This window comes from Plectropomus leopardus, chromosome 14 (assembly GCF_008729295.1).
Source record: "Plectropomus leopardus isolate mb chromosome 14, YSFRI_Pleo_2.0, whole genome shotgun sequence".
Classification (NCBI taxonomy): domain Eukaryota; kingdom Metazoa; phylum Chordata; class Actinopteri; order Perciformes; family Serranidae; genus Plectropomus; species Plectropomus leopardus.
The window spans coordinates 25,784,828-25,806,291 of NC_056476.1; the positions used below are offsets into that span (position 1 = coordinate 25,784,828).

The 21,464-nt window shown below is 39.6% G+C and overlaps 1 protein-coding gene across 1 annotated transcript; it reads right to left on the reverse strand.

The window, feature by feature from the left end:
• Window positions 1-2,670: 2,670 nt before the first annotated feature.
• Window positions 2,671-10,697, reverse strand: syf2 (SYF2 pre-mRNA-splicing factor). The gene is made up of 7 exons (XM_042501411.1): window positions 10,645-10,697; window positions 10,192-10,290; window positions 9,799-9,924; window positions 7,655-7,772; window positions 5,460-5,550; window positions 4,797-4,895; window positions 2,671-3,107 (listed from the first exon to the last, which is right to left on the reverse strand). The coding sequence occupies exons 1-7, from the start codon at window positions 10,660-10,662 to the stop codon at window positions 2,942-2,944; spliced, it is 717 nt and encodes a 238-aa protein (XP_042357345.1). The 5' UTR covers window positions 10,663-10,697; the 3' UTR covers window positions 2,671-2,941.
• Window positions 10,698-21,464: the final 10,767 nt, after the last annotated feature.

The following is a 21,464-nucleotide window of genomic DNA, read 5'->3' on the forward strand; positions in this document are numbered from 1 at the left end:
TGATTACAAAACATGGGTCTGGTGATACAACGTGCCAAGTCTGTCTGAATATAAGTTGATGCAGACGTTTTCACAGATACTTGAAAATACTCTATTCTAAGGATTCTGAGGTATCCAGGTACTGCTGTATCATAGTGCAGAGGGGTTTTGACATATCACAGTAGGAAAAGCACGGGTTGATGATAAATTTATTCATGGCTGAATTCTATGTACATTTAGGGTCCTGGTATAGTACATAATTGTGCTCGGTGAGGCACTTGAACAGAAGATAGCCATCATTTGTGACACCTGTACTTTACTCTACTGTGAATAACACCTGTAATACTGTATCAGTCACTATCTAACAAACAGACACACTCACTGAACTGATCAGCTGCTTCCACATGAACTGAACATGTTCCTTCTTGACTGATTTGATATATCCTGCTGTTGGGGGTGCAGTGCTACTCATCCCAAAGTCTGTGTATTTGGACTGACAGGTTTTTGGCACATATTAAAAAAAACTAGTGTATTACTGCCAGAGGGTAACCTATCAATTTGGGTAAGATAACCATCTATTAAGTAATACATTTTAATGCTTCCCAGATTTCCAGGCTGATATATTAAGATACATGTCACAATCTGTTGTAATAAAAAGGTAAAATCACACAGTTTTGATTAGGTCGGACTGCCAGACTGTATGTCTCCTGCTGTAAAACTGCAATTCTGATTAATTACTGTAGTAGTAGATAAGACGTGCACATACATAACAGAGAGTCTTAGTGGAGCAGAAGAGATAATAGAGCAGGGGGTAGGCACTGTTTAGTTGATACACAACAAGATAATTGATACACACACAAACAATGTTGTAGTTGAAAAATATACAGGTTTGTCGTGGTATGTAGTCATCCTGATAAGAAATATGTTTTGTATTTTTTTCATGCCTCTGTGCTGGCGACAGCCATGGTCGAACGCATTATGTATTTGTATGTCTGTACGTCCCATTCTCATGAACGCAATCTCCAGAACGCCTTGAGAGAAATTCTACAAATTTACACAAATATAAATGTGGACTCAAGGATGAACTGATTACAGATTTTGGTGATCAAAGGTCAAGGTCACTGTGACCTCCTATTTATCATTCTTGTGATTACAATATCTCAAAAACACCTTGAGGATTTTTTTTTCCAAATTTGGCAAAAACATCCACTCTGACTCAATGATGAACTTATAAGATTTTGGTGGTCAAAGGTCAAGGTCACGGTGACCCAGAATCAGTATCATTCTTGTGGATATATCTCAAGAGCACCTAGGGGGGAATTCCTCAAAATTTGGCACAAACATTCACTTGGACTGAGTGATGAATTGATTACAAATTGCTGGTCAAAGGTCAAGATCAACATGATCTTGCATCTGTCTCATTCTTGTGAACCGCAATTTCTCACCAACACCTTAAGGGAATTTCTTCAAACCTGGCACAGATATTTGCTTGGACTCATGAATGAACCGATTAGAATTTATTAGTCAAAGGTCAAGGTCAGTTAAATCTCACAAAACATGTTTTCTAGCAATAACACCAAAATTATTTTGTAATTATGACATAATTTCCCACAAATATACACTGGGATAAAATTAAGTTATATATTACATCCAAAAGGTCAAAGGTTAACTTCACTGTGTCATCATAATGTTCTCTAAAATACCATTTTCTGTTCAACTACATAAGTCAGGAACAGAGGGGGAGTCATTTGGTCAGAAACTGAGTACCAAGCTTGGGTTTCACCTTGAAACTGTGCTGACTGTAAAGATCTTTGGTGATTGTAGTTCCTCTTAGAATTGATGTCATTAATCTCTGGCAGGCTCTTCTGTCTATGGAAAAACTCACTTATTAAATCTCATTGCTATTTATCCAGTAATTTCCCTATGTTTACTGGGCTTAGATCAAACCAAATTGTGCTCTTCAGTGAACACTTTAAGTAGTGTTTGGCCTTGAAAGAATCAAAGGTGTCAGATTATCTGTGAGACACAACAGCGCATTAACGCAATGTTGTTCATTATAAGATCCCCAGCCAACGTCCTCAGGCTCATCAGATAAGACTATAAAAATATCACAACCATGAACCTCAACACGTAATCCACTCTCAAACTGCTTTGGAGCAGAGTCAGATATCAAAGATAGTATTTGAAGCCCTCCTCTACTCTTCATCACTAAGACATAAACAACTTGTGTCATGGTGTCATTGCAAATTGTACTTGAGGGCATCTCATAAATTTATTCTGAGGAGGATTGATTTATCTAGATTAAATCTAACCGTATAGGTTTGATTTAATTCAATGCTGACAGCACCCTCTACTGCCTGTAGAGGGTACTATTTACCGCACACAGACGGGCGTCAGAACAGACTTGAATGAGAACCTGTTGTCTTTTATCCCGTCTTCAGTCACAAGGCTTTACTGCTCATGTCGCAGCTTGGGGCAAGTTACTTAGACTGAGATGAAGATGATAACAAATAAATTGAATTGCTCAACTGTTTGCCTTTATCTCTATGTGCACCTCCACCAAGACATTCTTTTGGCTGGCATCTTGAGGTTAAATAAGCCCCGAGGATTGATGGTAGTTCATTCTCACGCTCAGAACGACTACATCATGAGACCACACGCAGCAAAGCCACAGAAAAACAAACAAGTGTGTAAGATAACTGGAAGTGGTTTATTTAAAAATAAAGAATAATCATAACAGTTGTTTTAACTTCTAATACTGTACAAAGGAACACCACAAATCACAAATCTTTCAGATCAAAACAAGTTTAGCATGATATAAAAAGTGTCAGACAACTCCCTTACATTGTAGAGTTCATTTTGGCATTTGTAATTTATTTATACAGCCAGTACTGAGGAGAAAAAGATGCACCGAAGTCTCCTACGTGAAGACAAAACATGTCCACGGAGATGACCGGACCCACTAGACAGCTGTGCCTCTCTCCAAGTTCTGTTTGATCTCTGCTGTGTATTTCCCGTAGAAGCGCTCCGCCTTCTTGTTGAACTTGGCGTTCCTCTCGTTAATGTAGTCGATGTCTGCGTCGTCGTTGTAGGCTCTGCGTCGGCTGTACTTGGCCCGCTTCTCTATCCTGACGATCGCAAATAAAAGCAGCTTTAGTGCGGATTTCATAAACCAGTATGGCCACCATCCATGGCATATCCAATAACAATAATTGGCTACAGGCAATGATTTGGGGGTGTGCGTTTAAATTTGGCGAGGAGAGTGGCAATGGAAAACCTAACACACATACATACTCAGAGGAAAATACTGTCAATTTGTGAGCTCCCAGTCTTGATTCACTGTGTCTTCAAAGCATTGTTGTGCGTCACACGCTGGCAACAGAGTCCTTGTCTAATGCCCCACAGTCGCATCTCTAACACAAGCCGTAGACTGTCTCAAATGTAGAACAGCTCAGGAAAATACCCGCATGATCAAAGGTGAATAGGATCTCTGTAGCAAAAACAAAATTTAACAAAGAACCTGCAAGAGCTAAACCCTTTGAAGCAGCAGTTGCATGTGAAAGATGGTGAAGGTACAGTGTGAGCCCTGTGTGCTGTCTTTATAGTGGCTTTCATAAGGTTTTGCTAAACCATCTACCCACACCCACTTGTTTGAAATTCAGGTCATGTGCATAGTCTGCCATGGTCACACCAAATGTAACAGCTGATACATTTGCAGGGATTTGTTGCGTTTGTGGGAAGGTAAAAGTCTTCAGCTTATAAAACTGAAATAACTTCCCAGAAATGTGATATAAAAATAATCTTTGTGTTCATTGTTTTTTTTAACGTATACACCTGGCAATGGGTTCGAGTCAGCTCATTAGAACACATCACAGGTTTGAGCAGAGCGGGCCAGAACATGTCAAAGTCTGAGTACATAAAAATTAACCTACAGAAACATCATGCCAATATAGGCTTAAATTATGAATTACATTTGTAGTAAGCAACTGTTATTATATTGGTGAGAAAAGTATTGTGTTTGTGGGAATATTACATTAAAAGCTGCAGATCTGTATTATGTTTCTGGTGTATTGAGTTTGTGGGCTGTTATTATGTTGGTGGGTTTTACATATTTGACGCTGTAATATTATATATATATGAAAAGCATTGTAGGTCCCACTGAAGGTGGTCAACATGGGTAAGTTGCCGCCCCCACCTAAGCATCACCCCACGCAGGCCGATAATAACAGACTACCTCCCATCAGCTGCTCACCCAGGGCTGATTTCTGCAGATCAGATAGGCCCTAGTTCACACAAAACATCTCCTCTTCCAAAATTGGCAAAGGGGTCACAAACTCAATCCTTCCACGCATAATTATGACAGAGATGGTCTCATATTTCCAGACTCCACACTACGTTTGTGGTGTACCAGCACCGGAAAATTTCTGAATGAACCCTCTGTCTTTCTGACATATGAAAAGAACATCTTGGGTTATCTGAACTGCTTAAACCAATTAAAAATTAGCAAAGCCGAACCCAAACATGTTTTTAAATAACATCATGGGGGGGAATAAAAATCGATTGAGATGTATTGTTTTGCCAAAATTTACCTTCATTAGCCTTCAGCTTGTTAGGCCTGTCTAGTCTAGTGCTTCTTGTTATTTCTCAGAGAGCAGAAATCAAAGAACTGTTACTTAGCACAAAGTTTTATTCATGTGGACTGCCTGCTGAGTCTGGCTGATTCTTAACGGGAGGGCTGAGAGGGAGATGAAATTACTGGAAGGTCAGCAGAGGAGATGATATCTCTCTTTTACCATCTACTTTTGCGCGTGACTTACTGTTTCTCAACATCTTCCACCATACGGTCAATACCTTCCTTTGTGGGAACATGGGTGCCGTGGATCAGGCTATTTGATGTGGGGTGGAAGTCCTCACCACTGTGGAGCACCAGGAAAGGAATTAGAAAAAGCATAACTACATATAATCTCATTTTTAACATGATTAAAAATCAACTTCATTCTATTTTTGTGAAAAGGTCATCTTGATGAGAGAAGATCACGGGGAAACTGTGAGTGTGCATCCTTCATAGCTCTGCATGAAAATCAGCCTTTAAGGGTGAAAAACCTGCAGGCACCGGCTCCTCTTCTGTCTTAGCGTGCATGAATTGCACTCTAATATCTTAGAATTACTCCGGAGGGAAGTCACTGCTAACCCCAGGGCAAATGAGGGGGTACGTGACCTAACATATAGAAAATGCTTTGTGCACATGTGACTGGTTAATTCTTAGATGATTACGCAAAGCAAAATGTTACAATTCATTTTACTTGACTGAAAATTTCACAGTTACGGTCTTAAAAGTAAAGACGTCCTCATGTCATAATTTTTATGGCGCCGTTTGCACAAAAATCTAGCACTGCCATATTTGTTCTCATGGTGCCTATATGGAAGTATTAATAGACACAAGTAGAGTATTTTCGCAGCAAAAAGAAGACTTAACTCACCATTGCTCCCTCTGCCTCTCATAGGTTTCCATGTCTGGTCTGATTTGCTTGGTGAGCCTCTGGTACTGTCGGAATTGGGCCTCGGCGTAACCTGCAGACCGTTGTGTGAGACGGAAAAAAAGAAAATTTGACTGAGTTAAAATTACCGGAACAAACAGCATACAGGCACGGGGCTCAGCGACGCAACCTGCGGCTGGTTAAGTAAGGGATGAAGAGGCAACGCTCCTCCTCTCTTGAAGACCCTCTGGTGATAATTTTCTCCCCAGAGGTTTTAATTCAGAGGAGGTTTTGATGCAACAGATGGCGGCCATATTTTTGAGACACGGCAACTCTTTTTTTTTTCCCTGGGAGATTAAATTGGGAGCAGTTTGAGATGATTAACATCCCAAAGGGTCCTTACATGCAACCAGTATTGCTCGATACACTGCCGCTATGTAAGAAGCAGGGAGCAAGATTTCACTGTGTGACGAGTTTCTGAGGAGGTCACATGCACAGGCACAGCAGAACAGAAAAGTCAACCAGAAGCACAGTGTACCACTCTTTTCATCAAGCGTGAACTGCATCAAATTACAATTTACTAAATGAGTAGACTGAGGTTCTGTGGTGTGACATGCCTAAAATAAAGCGCTTTGATCCAGTCACCACTTTCTCCCATGTTACTTTCTGATGCAAGTCCACACAATCAGTCACTGACGTTAAATGCCAACCTCAACCGTATTAGGTGTGAAATGGACAGAAATTTCGCTTTTATTGATAAAGAAATGTGTAATAATAAGTTTAAATTTCTTTAAAGCAATAAAGCTAAGTGCGACTGCAGTCTTTCATCTGAACTTTGAGCCTAACTCATTCACAGCTGTTTAGCTGTTCAGCTGAATATAAGGTTGGCATCAGCATGTGTTGAGTACGGCTGTGTATTGTTTAAAAAATGTTGTTACCAGCTGAATATCAGAGACCTTCTAAGTTATGCCAAAACCATTAGAGCACTTCATTTCACACCCATAATGTGAATGGAGTGGTGTGTAATATCGCCATACTCAAACATTTTGGTGGCATTTCTACACACTGCACTGTCAGCTCTGTCAATTCATGGTGCTCGACTTCACCACATTACAGACTGTACGGGTTGTAGCTGCTGCCCGCACAGTGACAGAGCTCACTGCTTACACGACACAGCCAACATAACCTAACGAATATGAGTACAGAGTCAAGACATTTTGGTTTTGGTAAGAGTTCGTTTGGACTGTCAGATGTTGCTGCTGCTGCTGTGTCAGCTCTTGCTAACTGGGCAGACGGTGGACTGACCGTTGGCCTGGAAGAAAGCAGCCTGGAGACGGCAGCAACAGAAAGTTTACTGATCCAGCGGGGCATTGAGGCACAAATAGGATCAAATGCAATTATCAATTGACTGGGTATGTTTCTATACCACTTGGTACCGAGTAATTTTGGTCAACACCTTAAGGGCAGCCGTAGTGTTGAGTGATCAAAAGCTGCTGTCTCTCTGGTTCCTCCTCCCGACACAAGGCGACTGAAAAGCCAAACCAAAATGACTTAAGGGCAGGAGGCTGTGTCATTATGCCCCAAACATGTGTGCTGTTAAATATACCAGAGAGATACAAATTATGATCCAGGAAATCCAGTAACAGACGCCAAACCACTGCACAACAAGGCGCAATAGGATTTTACAACTTAAATACTTTGCCAACTATCAGTCAACACGCCAGTTGCGAAGTTAAATGGTTAAATATTCTGTTCTCATAACAAAGAAATCCACTAGGAATGTGTGCCTGCATGTACTTGTTTGGCCCACCTTGCTGGAAAATGTGAAAGGTTTAACTTATTTCCTGGAGCCCCATGCATTTGTACCCCTGATACATCGGTGAACTGGCTCCATACGAATGAATGAATGTATCAAAGGGCTGCGTTGTTTTCACACAGGACTCGAGTTGCTCTGAGTGCAGTCTTAGTCTGGTTCATCTCTGTACAATACACCTGTGATTTTATATTATGAAGCTAAATTTACAAAAATAAAACAAAGCTAACTAAAACTGTCCATGCTAACAACTCTAACAAGGAGTTAATTACCAATTAATTCATTCACATTATACAACATGTCTCATACTCTATTAAACAGGTGGGACCAATGAGAGCATAACAAACAATTCATGTCTGTCTTTGCTGGAGACTCTGTAACCAACCTGCAAATCCTGTGTCTGGATTCTTCTTCTTTTTCTTCCTCTCCCAGCGCTCTGCATCGTCAGCAGTGATTTCAAGCAGTTTCACTCTGTCATAGTCCTCCCCTCTGGCAGCACATTCCTGAAAGTCAAACATTATTATTATTATATATATATATATGAAACGACTCTTTGATTTGATAAGTGTATGAGCCCCCTGGGTTCATTTTGTGGAAACGTTGAAAGTTTTTCATGGAGGTTCATTGATGTAAATGAATCATTCTTGTTTGCTTCACGGAGGCAGCAATATAAAATCTAGGCTCAGAATGTAGAAGTAAAAAGGCTATGCAGGAACCAGAGGGACACATACAGGGAAATCAATTATTACTGCAAGAGTGAAACATGGAGCAGCCCTCTAGCTATGTATGAAGTGAAGACAAAGTGTGACTTATATCTTGTACAGTAATAAACTGATGAGGTACTTATCCATAGTCAGTGTATTATATACAGTAGATGGTAGCCGGGCACACAGAAGCCAAGAAGTGTACTGCTGTGGAAAGGGGCAGAACAAATTTGGCAGCAGAACAAATTTGGCCACTTAAAAAAAACAAACAAACAACCAAAAAAAAAAAACCAACAAAAAAAACACCTACAAAAATCACTGATGCTAGATTAAAAATATTTTACCTTGCCATGGACAGGCCCTTCTAACAGGGGAAGCCATTAACAGCTTCAGAGCTGCTTCTATGCTTTTGTTTAAGACACCAAAACTAACTGACTAAAACAGTAATTTTAGCCTGCTGAAGACAGGAGCTGCTGGTCTATTGTCCCTTGATCAGTTTGGGTGTTTTGTATGTGTTATTGTGTGACTTTGATTAATTTAAAAAAACAACAACATTTAAATGTAAAATTCACAAAATAACACAAACAAACTCAGCTCCTCTGTTTGGCAATGTTAAATTTAAGTTTTTGTCTATGGAGTCAGGCTTAGAAGAAAGCAATAATGGCTTAATTTCTCCCATAGGAAATCACTGTCTGAATGTAAATCTGTGAATATATTCATAATATAGCATATAGTTTAACAAATGTTTTGTGATATGTTTTGTTGCCGACTTCTCCACAGCAGATCTCCTAGCTTCAATATCAGACTCCATCCTGCTGAACTGCAACCGACTGTAGGTTGTACACTGACTTAGAATAAGTACCTCATACAACCACAATTCAAAATATTCTCACCACACCTTATGTGCTACACAGCATGGTGCATATTCAAAACAGTTTTACTTCATCACAACACACCTATCCTTATAAATACATATTTTTTGGACATCAGCACAAGTATTTCAATGTGGATACAGGAAGAGGCTGAACAAGCTGGTCAGGAGGGCCGGCTCAGTCTTGGACAGTCTTGGACTGTCCCCTGGACTCCATCGAGGAGGTGGGTGAGAGGAGGATGTTGGCTAAGCTGACATCCATCATGGACAACCCCTCTCACCCCCTTCATGAGACTGTGGGAGACCTGAGCAGCTCCTTCAGCAGCAGACTGCGGTACCCACGCTGCAGGAAGGAACGCTACCGCAGGTCCCTCCTTCCATCGGCCATCAGGCTATACAACACCAGCCTGAGCCAACAATAACCTGGACTCACTACAATCAAAAGTTTCTGCCAGTTGCATCTTGCACATGTCACTTTTTTTCTCTTTCAGTTGTATTTTAAAAATTGCCCCTGCCTAATTATCCTTATTACTATTTATTACAATACAACAACAGTGCTCCCTCATTCTCCCACATTCTTACCTGCATCTTGTTTAATCTGTATATCTTTGATTTTTGTATTTAAAACCTGTACATTTTTTCTTCTTCTTTGATACATGCCTATTTGTGCACTTTTGTATATGTTATATTTTGTATATATTGATATTTTATATATTTTTTCTGTACACACGGCTGCTGTGACAAGTTAATTTCCCACAAGTGGGCTAAATAAATGTGTCGAAGTCTAAGTCTAAGTCTCAGAAAAGACATCTGACAAATACACAATTAGCTGAAAATAAGTCTACAAACTTGCTAGTAGATGACACCGCAGCTCTGTCTGATCTGTGCTTCAAGTCACTACACATCTAGACAAAACTGCAGAGTACCGAGTTTGTGAATGCAAGACTTGAATACCTTTTTCTTTTCGTTTTCTGCAAGCTCCCACTCCAGTCTGGCTTTCTTAGCCTCCCAGTTAGCGGGCAGTTTCAGTCTCTTGTCCTCCTCCACAACCTCCTGGTGATTGAGCTTACGTGCTTCATTCTGCAGTGGAAAATGACACGATGACATGTTTTGCAGGCAGCAGTATGCAAGTGTGAGCTTCCAGAAATACCCATCAAAACACCTAATGACTTGGGGCAGAGAGTGTACCTAAACATGATTACGCCTCTTTGTTAAAGGTGTTTTTCACAGCTGTAACAGTCAGCTCAGCTTACCTCCGTCACCAGAGGAGAGCAGCGTAGATCACATCTCGAACATTAAATCCAGTCTGTGTGCCGTAAATAATCTTTATTCAGGCAAACAACTCACCCGTTTGAAATGTAACTCTCGAAATTTCCGTAGTCTCGCTTCTCTCTTCTGGGATGCGAGAGTTTCAGTTTGATCCTCCTCAGGAGCTGTAACAGTCTCCTGAAAATAACGACAGTCACGTTACAACTGTCTCTGAATAATACAAGATAAGTCATGACTATATAGTGAACGAGTGCAGTCTGTTACAGACAAGTCAGCGGAAAATATCGAGCAGAAACAGACAACGAATATTCAAGGAAACCATGTTCCGAGCTAACGTTACTTAGCACTCGCTAACATCGGTTAGCTTAGCACAACAACACGATAGTAAACAACAAGCGTGTAACGGAGACAATTCTCTAACGACAAAAAGACTCATAGCTCTCAAAGGAATTACATTACACGACAGACAATAATGTGTCATAACACCAAATAATTTGAGTAATTTGACATTTAAAAGGAGAAAATACTTGCCTCACTACAAGACGCCATTGCTGCGCTTTTTCCAGAGGAAGAAGACCGGAAGTGTGATGTTCATACCGGATATTACGAAAAAGAGAACGCTAACACATTTTATCCTGATTTTATCACAAAGGTCGTTTTAACATAGTTTTTTTTTCTTATTTGTTCGTTTGTTTGTTTAACGAGTTTCTTGAAAATGTAAATAACCCAAAAATTATCGACCATATATCATTGTTATTTGGTCATTTGTTTTCTGCATGAATTTAAAATACTGTCTTTGCGATTGATTTATAATTTTTATTGTTCAATTTCTCTGTCTGTCACTTATCTTTTTTACAATTTCTGCCCTCTGTGATGTCTGACTTTGTATTATTCAGCATTTTCAATAAAGTTGAATTAAAAATACACACACAAACATATATGCACATATATGTTTTGTTTTATACCTGTTATTAAATATGCCGTGTATTGCTGTGTACATTAATATGTGATTTTTAGCTGTAAAGACAAGTTGAGCTGACCATTTTGTACTACCTCCTTGTGCACAGTTCAAGGCTGACAATTTTTGTTTTACTTTTATTAAAGGACCAAACATATCTAGTGGATAAAGAAGTAAAACTATATAAAAAGAGGATTAAAACTCAGGAAGCTTGTAAATTATTTGAGGATAGACTACAATTTGAAATATGTGTCAACATTTTCAGGGTTCTTACATAATCAGTTTTATATTTACAAGAGAACACAGGGGACCTTTTTTAATAGCATCAAAGAGACCAACAGTGGTGTATCTACATGAGATGATCACAAACATGAGATTTATTGGTATAACTAAGAATACCCACGGCCTCCACAATCATGATACATCTTTCTGAAAATTCTGTCATGTGGAGGAGGTTTTTTACATCACCCCTCTCTCAAAGAGCTGGAGGCATTTCCTTGTTGAACAGATGGTACTTTTTTTAAAAAAATTTACCAAATATAATTGATCTTATTTTAATCCAACTTTCTAGAATTGGACACAGAACAGGAGCTGATGTTTAGAAAGTCTTAGAAAGCGTTATCTGAAAACTGGAAACCCTGCAGCAGTTTAGAGTTATGCCAGTCAAGTTATTAAACATAAAATCAATGTCAAACCTGTTATATCACCACAAGAAACTTAATTTCTTATTTTCTGTACCGTTGGATGTTTTTATCAGGGCACTGGGGCAAGTAATTGCCAGGCATCTTGTATTTTACAGTGATGTCTTTGTGTATAATTTAAAACTAGGCCGTTTTGTTTCCTTTTGAAGTTTAAATTCACAGCAAAAATACAGCTGGGCTACTGGAAACTAGAACGGCGCACACAGGCAGCATTTATGAACAGGCCTATGGCTGGGGGTGATACAGTGACAGGCATGAAAGGTCAAGCATAAAGTCATAAAGTGCCACACAGAGAGTCTGTTCAGCCTCCCCTAAACTCAATTGTTATGGTTGTTCTTGCTGCAGAGACATGGACTCTCATATGCATTAGCAATGCATATTACTTTTACCCACAAAATGTATCAGGTTTTTTTAATCATAACCCGGGACCGCCAAATATGATTCTACGATCAGATGTAGAGAAAAGTAAACACTTTCAAGAGCCATTTGAGCATGTTTGACTTGCCAAAATGGATGTGCTCCCTGTTTGATTGCATTATACTAATCGAGCTCTTTTGGAGGATGTAATTAAGTGGAGTTTATAGTCTTAGATTAAAGCATCCTCTAGATCACAGGCAATGTTAATGGAGTGATGCATTTTCACTGGAAACCAGATGGGAGCACATCACAACAGAACAAAACATCACTGGCTACAGTAATTGGCAGGGTGTGACGATTGCCCTGCTAAAAAGAAAACATCTTCATCATAAATGACTCGCAAATGAAGAGAGAGAAACAGTAAAGTAACATGACAAAAGAGGATGAAGCAAGTAAGCATTTCCTCTCTATTTAATCCAACTCTACAACAGCAGGGTGCAAAATAGTTGCAAAAAAACAGGGATAGAGTTGTGTACGATGTGTTGTGACTTTTAAAATTTCCAGACATCGACATGAAACAAAGATGAGAGTTTACATTATGTGTTATGGGTGTGTTCTTTGTTTTCAATAGCTGTTAATCTCTTTGTTAATGTCGTCCACAGATCCTTTACACTTCTCAAGTGTTCTCATATGTTAACTAAACTCCCCTCAGGGTGCGTTCACTCACTGCAGTGGAAGCTCGAACATGTTTTGCTTGGACAGAAAGCAGTTTGGCCAGAGCTTGGAGTAACAACTGTAGCTTCATGTCTAAACTTCATATCATGTATAAACTGAGGGTACAGTACAGGAACTTCCACTTTAGTAGCATTTGAAATAATTACACAGAACTAACATTATAGTTGACATTAATCACCCATGAGAAATGAAAAAGTTGAACACAGGAACATCAGCATTTAAGTATGTGTGAATATTATTCTACATTTATTGTGACAACACTACAGAAAATGTGAACCAGAGCACGCCTGGTACAATATAACCTAGGTCACGATACAATTTTATTGCTATTTTAATTTTTTTTTGCAATTAGCTGAGTATTACGTTTATGTTTTAATCTAATAAGATAAAGCTTTCACTTTAGTCAGTTTGTTTGCAGCAATAATTGTCTAGTGGACTGAAAAAGATACTGATATCATTTTTCTAGTCTGCTACCACAAGTTTTATTTGTTTTGCAACTAGGAATATTAATATAATAAAATATCAATACTTGGCATCTGTGTATCAATACAAAATATTGCCTTGGTGCATGTTTACATATTGTATGATGTCATCATGAAGTAAACAGAAAAAATGCTAAATGGTCTTGCTTGATAAACCAGTATTGTGCGCCACATACAGTATATTTCAAAAGACAAGCATTGGACTATTTTAAATTGCTTTTGGGAACACAATTGGTCCCCGGACCAGGCTTTGGACATGTGTGGGTTAAGGCAAAGTAAAGGGAGTCTTCTTTCTGTTATTTCAACCTCAGAGGCTGAAAAGTGAAGCCAATGCACAAGTGCCAAAAAATGTAGTTCCTCTAATGTCCACTAGAGGCTGGCTCCCAAACAGAGTAAATCCCCATATACCTCCATGTTAAAATAACCAACTTAACAACATAAATAAACATTTTTACAGTCTCTAAAGCTAATTTTAACATTTATGACAACTTTACGGGCAGTTACTTATTTTTAAATAACTCATTCATTTACATTTCATTAAGGCATAAAGTTACGATTAAAATTACAGCAAGGCCACTTGAGTGATGGGCTGTCTGTGAGGCGCCGAAACAGTCTATGAGTCAGATCCATCCCTCGCTCCTCCACAGCTCCACCCTCTCTTCCAAATATGGTCACTTTTGGCTCCGACAAACAAGATGGTGATTGCCAAAATGCCAAACTTTAAAAACAGCTATCAACAAACCAGTGTGTGACGTCTATTATTTACACAGTCAATGGTTTCCCGTGCTTGTGCTTGTCACAGGCCTGAAAACAGCCTCATATGTTATAGTAAAGATTGGCTTGATCTAAATTTGAAACCCGAAACTGGCTTTGTGACAGGCAGCGTGAGGATATAAGCATGCTGTCACTGCCATTTACAGGATACTAAACTAAAGTGCAGCACGACGTGGATCTCGCATGTGCTGGGGCCACCCAAAAATGCTGAACAGCCACTCCTCAATATTAACTTTTCCAGTCAAGCAAATCAGGCCTGAAATAGAGTAACATTATATCTGCAAATAAATTGCACTTTAGGGGCACATTTATGAATACATAGCAGACCTCGTGGTCCTTCATAACCATTAATCAAATCGGACATGATATTAGTTCAGTTTGCTCCATGCTGTGAATGAGATACTATGGTTTTTGTGCACACAGACATTTGTTTAACTGCCGCCGTTATCTTGCTCTTAATAAGAGTTCCTCTAGATAGCACATGGGGGGCAGGGCCTCTCGCTGTGCGAGCAGCTGCTTCACATCTGGAACTTAATATAAACATCATGGCCAATAAAATCATTCCATTTCCTTAATTACTATTCCTGTCATTTCCGCACTAAATGAAAAGTTATTAATTCAGCGCCAACACAAACATGCTCCACCAGTACGAGGAGCTGCTCCCGAAGCGTCGCCACTCTGACTACAGGCCGCTGTCACTGGACTGGAACCACAAGCTCCTGCCAGTGTGTGTGTTGTGTGATGTGTGTAAACGTGAGTGTGTATAGGGAACAGAGGCCAAGGCGCTGCAGACATGAATGGAACACAAGATGGCGTCTTGTTTTCCATCTCATCCAAGTGTTCCCGCTGGTGCCAGTGTAATCATGACAGGCACAACCCGTCCTGTTTCATCTCTGTCTCCTTCCTCCTCCCCTCTGCACTCAGGCTCTTGTTCTGTTGCTGCTTCTCTGTGTGTTCCAGCTCATGCCCTGCCACCTTTCTCTGCGCTACATTTATACTACTCTTTCCTACATCCATTCTCTCCCTAGTTTTTTCTCTCCCTCAGTGGTCTCTAGTCCATCTTTACACCCCAAAATCTCTCTGAAATGCTTCTTAGCTATGAGCCAGCTCGACCCCTGAGGTCATCTGAAACAGGTTGACTGGTTATTTCCTGGGTCTTCTTGAAAATATGGGTGAAAGTGCCTTTAGCTGTTATACTCCAAGCTGCTGGAAGATGTTACCTGATGACACTAGGGCTGCCCCAACAGCATCATCTTTTAAGGTTAAGTTGAAGTGATTCCCTTTTAGTTGCACATTTCAGTAGTCTGATTCAACTATTTAATTTACATGTATTTTAATGTTATGTTATTTTGCTTTATTTTATTTTTATTTCATTTTTATTATCTAATTTATTTCATGTTTGATTTGTTGTTATTTCTTTTATTGGGTTTTAACTTAGGTGTGTTTTTACTTTTACTGGTTTATTATTTTATATATAATCCCTTTTATTTCTTTTACTTGTGTTTTATCATCTTTTATTGTTCTGTTCATCTTATTTTATTATATTTTTATTTTTTTTAAAATTCATTTTAATTCATATGCATTATCCTCTTTTATTGGTCTACTTAATATGATCATTTTATTTATTTTTCAACTTGTTTTGTATCAGTTCGGACTCAAATGTCTTTGCATCTTTTATTGGTTTATTTTATTATTTGAGTTTTTTTATTCTTATTTCTAATGGATTTGATTAATTTTTATGGTCAGTTGATGACTTTGTTTTGTGCCTTCAGCTTCCACGTCAAACTTTGTGCAGCACATTGTGCTTCCACCTGGAATGAAATGTGCTATATAGATAAAGTTTTGCTGGCTTTCTTTGATAGCAGGCGTGTTAATGACACATACAGGCTGATGATAAGGCATATTAAGAGAGCGTCCCTCTGTAACGACGCCAAAGTACTTACTGCGGCTATACATGTATTAAGTGAGGAATTGCAATCTCTCACATGGTCATTCTGTAATCGAGCTCAGCTGAAAATCCCTCAAAGCCCATCATTACTGGTCGCCCCTTGTCAAAATGCTCCCCATTGATTTGCTGGAGCTGCTGTTAGACATATCCAAAGGGCATGGATGGATGGAGCCAACAGAGCTATTGGGATGGATTTCTTGAAAAAAGTCTGAAACCAAAGCATCTTTGTGTCAATGCAATTGCCAGTGTATGCGAGTCCTTCTAGATCTTGAATACCATCTCCCCCCATAGGCAAAAATAATGCCAATATAATAATTAGGTTTATGATTTGATGCGGTACTTGATGCTCTGACTCCAACTGAAGCCATTCACAGACCAGGAGAGGAAGAGGATCCGGTGAGCAACACATATACTTACACAAAAGACGCATGTATGCACTCAAATACCACCAGTTTTGTAGGCGATGCTTTTGCTCCCCCACACACAATTAAAGTCCCAATTAAAGGCCATTATGGGTTTTCCACTAGCTGCAACCACAGGGAGAGCAGCTCCACGGGCCGTACATTGCGGGCACACAGATGTCTCCTGTGTTGTCATCCAAAGGAACTCAGAGGATCCGCAAACTTTATGATCATAATTACTGATCAAAATTAAAGTGCAACAACAATATAAACTCGGAGGACGCAATAAAAAAAAAAGTCTGAATGAATCCGGTAAAGTGGGCCAAGTGGGACTATCAGAGGGAAGTGTTTGTGAGATGTTGATCCAGAGGTGAAGTATGCTTTAAGTGATGATGAGCACTCTCTCCTACAGAACACTAAACTCCACAAGAGGGAGGCATTTCCCTGATAGTTTATCAGAAGAGACAGAGTGAGAACATTAATAAAAAAAAGGCCATATTTTCATTTGTATTCTCACTTATGCAACTGTGTCTCTATATCCCACCACCACAATCACAAAGAGATTTTGAGTTCTCACCACTGATGAAAGCACTGGGCTCAGTATCTGCTGTGAAGCATCCCCTCACCGCTGTACCCACACGCAAGTTCAACCTGAGTGTCTTCCCTTAAGCGGGGCCAAAAAGCATCATGGGTTTCCGCCTCTGAGTTCCCATCGTCTTACCCAGTGACCTTAATGAGAGAGTTAAGTTCTCACTTGGCCAAACAATACACTGTTGTCGAGGGCTGCGATAAGAGGTGGCCAGTCAAACAGCCTGTGGACATGCAGCTGTGTAGGCAAACAGTCTTCCCTATCTGTCCCCGACCTGACACGCAAAATCAGCTGCCAGATCAAATAACCTCACTCAGACACACACGTGTCAAAATGCGCGTGGGGGGGGGGGGGCGTACACACGCACACAAACACACACAAAAGCGAGTCCTATTCCCACACAATTTTGTGCTCTGAGAACTAATAATCTGTTGAGTGCAAAAACTGCAGTGGCTTCTTTCATCTCAGTTCAAGGCGATGGATCTAATTCCAAATCTGATGATGAACGAACCAGTGCCAGATATCGAAAAACAAGTGTCAACAACAACACCACCACTGTGAATGATAAATGAGCTCTTTCTTCATGGTCAGTATGGTTTATTCTCTCAGCTCTTGGGCTTAAAGAGGGCTTTTATACTCATGAACAAAATCAACTTATTTTGCGAAGCAGAACATTTCAATTTAGTCATTTTCAAGTCGGAGAGTATTTTCCCCTGGGAATAATGTCAATGTAGGGTTTGCAATGTAAGATAATGTAACACATTGATGGAGAGAAGTCTTAGAGGTCATAAAATTTGAACTTTACATGAATGTTTTGAACAAATTTCGCAACCATAACTAAATCTAAAATTGAGGTTCAGTGTTAATTTGACATTAGAAACAGCAGCTGAGGCAAAAAAAAAAAAAATTACTACAAGCCCCATTTAGTAGCCGTTCTAGAGATTTCAGTCATAATGAAGACAGCTATTAAATATTATAGTTATAGTATTATAGTTTTAAAAAATTTCACAAGATGAAGATCATTTCATGAGCTCCAGAAAAGTTACTAAATAAGCCTTTAATGAAACTTTGTTTCGCATGCCTGCATGGTGAATGGAGAATCCAAAAACGGAGAAAATTCTTGATGTATTGAAGTGATAGGGGTCCACATTTAACAACAGAAAAAAATATTATCAAAACATCTGTTTACAAATACATTCAACTTGTGCCGTATAAGTCTCATCAATCCGGTCCTTTGCTCAGTACTTCCCAAACACATGCATTTCACTAAAACCTTACTATTTAAAACTAAATTGAAAGTGAAACTCATCTCACTCTCTTCAAAGCCAGATTAGTGTACAAAAACAGTCATTTTACCATGCTAAACACAGAAGCTGCAGGTCTGCTGCTGCCTTGATCAGGGCAAAGTGTTCCTTTAAAGATAGGCAAGCTTACAGATCTGCAACAACAAGTCAGAGCAGCCAAACAAGCCTCGAGAATCGAGGTCACACCGGCAACAGCTACACTTTGAACCAGAATCATGCACTCAGATAGAACTGTTGCTGTCAATGCATTAGTAAATCTGTGCAGTATTTTCGTGTGAAGCTCAACTTATGTGAATACTACATACTGCAATATCATACATGGGACAATATTATACACCACTTAAACCTGAAAAAGTGTAAAAAAAAAAAAAAAAAAAAAAAAAGAAAATATCCAAACAAAATTTTGGATTTTATTCACTATTGAAGGAATGAGACAAAGCCATGTTCAGATTTTGTTGAAAGCTTGAAAGTAGTTTCCTCTTTTGAAGGACTAATTAATATCAGGGGAATTTCTAAGAAATGCATTTATTTAAGAATCGGCACTGTTTTAACAAAGAAAATGCCCTTGCATTTGTATGTATTTTTCTTTAAAAAAAAAAAAAAGGAACATTATTTCGCATTTTTGCCTTTCAACAGTATACAGATAGACATGAATCATGAGGAGAGAGAAAGGGGAAGATGTGTAACAAAGGTCCCATGAGGACATTTGAGCTTTGTTATATGTACAGTATCTTACCCGCTGAGCCATTGGGGCACCCTATTTTTACTCTATGTTTAATATTTTGTCTTAGTTTATGTCTGTTTGGCACCTTAGTCTGGTCAGTTGTGATCTGTATGTTCCATTATCTGTTCTTAAAACATACACTTTGCAAGGCGCTGTGTTGCTTTATGATGTTAATGATTTGGTTACCACAAATAAAAAAATAACACAAAAAATCAATTCGGTGAGTGAAATGGAGGAAGGTGTCATACAAGCTGTGCTGCAGAACCTGCAAGCGCTCAGCAACATCTAATTAATGCACAAATTCATTCTTTTGTGGCATTTACTGGTGTAACGTATTGTTGTGGAGGCATATCAAGGTGAAACTCACTATAGATGGCTGTCAGGCAGGTGAGGAATGGCAGGTCTGACACATCTGGAGAGGTTAGTCTGCACACAGAAGTGATGACTCAGAGCAAGAAGCAGAGGACTAAAGGAAGGAGGACAGAGCCATGGCACGCCACCAAACCATGACAACCAAATACAATTAATGACAAAAGCAATTGCTGGTGTTAGAATAGGCTGAAAAAAAGCTTTTTTTAAGTGTAAAAATTTCCAGTGTGGTATTGGCACTATTTGGTCCATCAAGTTAAAACGGGTCTGTGGGTGACTCGCAGTCATTAAAACCAGACGCACACGTGGGAGCGCTGAACAGGACGGGGAAAACAAAGACGGATATTCCAGAGTCAATGAACTGTCTCAGCCAGACAATCTGCACTGATGTGGGGTTACGTGTGTGAATGAATGAGGTGTTTTCCCTAATGTGGGCTATAATCTGACCCTCTTGGGAGGGAGAAGCGGGCCGAGCGCCGTGGAAAATGTTCAGTAAATTCAGACTGGAGGTCCATTTCTAAATCTTTTACATGCACAGGAAAAAGAGAATCGATGTCGACTAAGAACAAACAAAAATAGGAATGTAGTGAAAGAGTAAAAAGGATTTTTTGCAGAAATGGAGCTATGAAACGGGGGAAAAAAGGAGAGCATTAGGCAGAACAAGCTTGAGCCATGTGTAAACAGAGTCTATAGAAACCAGATATGGCCGATCCTAAAGGTAATATACAGAGAGAATGCGTTTAGCAGAGTCCATTAAAGCCAAAAGCCTCTGAGGGAATGCTTCGAGCCAGACATGGGACTCTGATGGAGGTAGCCAAGACACTCTAACTCCAGGTTAGCCTCTCACTTTGAGTAATGGACCAGGGTGTTTTCAGACTCCCATGGCCCCTGGCAAGCCCCGCCGAGCCCCTGTGATGAAGTTAAAGAGGCAGCAGGAGCGCTGCAGCACACAGAGACAATGAGCCGTCTCCTGTTGCTGTTGAATGTAATTTCGGATCGTGTTGCAGCGGAAGCACAACTGACAGAGGAGGAATCTATCGAATTCAGCTCAGACATCACAATAATATTGAGTCTTGTTTATAAACACACATTCAGGATGCTTCGGGAGTATCATTCGTTTGAAAGCCCCGGTGCTGAGCGTGGAGCTGCAGTGTCCTGAGAACAGCCCCAAAAAGAGGTGTTTGAAATGGAGCCATTTGATACCACCGATGTAAAACTGTATGGGGCTAACAAAACTATAAGTTAGGTATTTGTCAATGAACTGGATATTTGATTGATGAAATCAGTCATATATATTTTATGAATTTTACACACAGTTTTTCCTAGATGACATCTAATATGTATGTATCGATTGGTGAACAAGCAATACAGCAATGCACTGAGTTAAATGCTAATGTCAGCATGCTAATGTGCTCAAAATGGCAATGCTATCCTGCTGATGTTTAGCAGGCGAAATGTTTACAGTGGTCTCTATTTTGTTTAGCATGTTAGCAGGCATACATGAACCCTTTAAAACCTAAGCAGACTGGCTTGATTTCTTTCAAAAACATTGGAATAAGGCAATGAGCAACAAAAGGCAAGTCAAGCAAATTCAATCAGGTGTACGCAGGCGCACTAGGCGAACTGCAATATATGTAATATATGTTATATTCATAGTTATGTTTTCATGCATGTATGATCCCCCCAAAATTAGAATGGTTGTGCTGTTGTCACCTTAGAATGAGCCATTTCTATCCATGTAGAGAGCAGGTCTTCTTCTATGGAGTCACCATGTTGCCCTGTCATGTCAGTGTTGTGGTACTCGAGACTGGTCTTTGTCTCTGTTTTAAAGTTCTTGGTCTCATATCGGTCTCAGTCAAAGAGGACTCTGGATTCTGTTTCAAGACTGGTCAGGACCCCCCACTGTGGTGACATCACTGAGCTGTCCTGTGCAAAAGAGAAGTGTGAAATAAAGATGGTTAAGTTGATTTCAGCTCTTAAGCATTTGTATTTGTTTGCTCAAAAAAAAA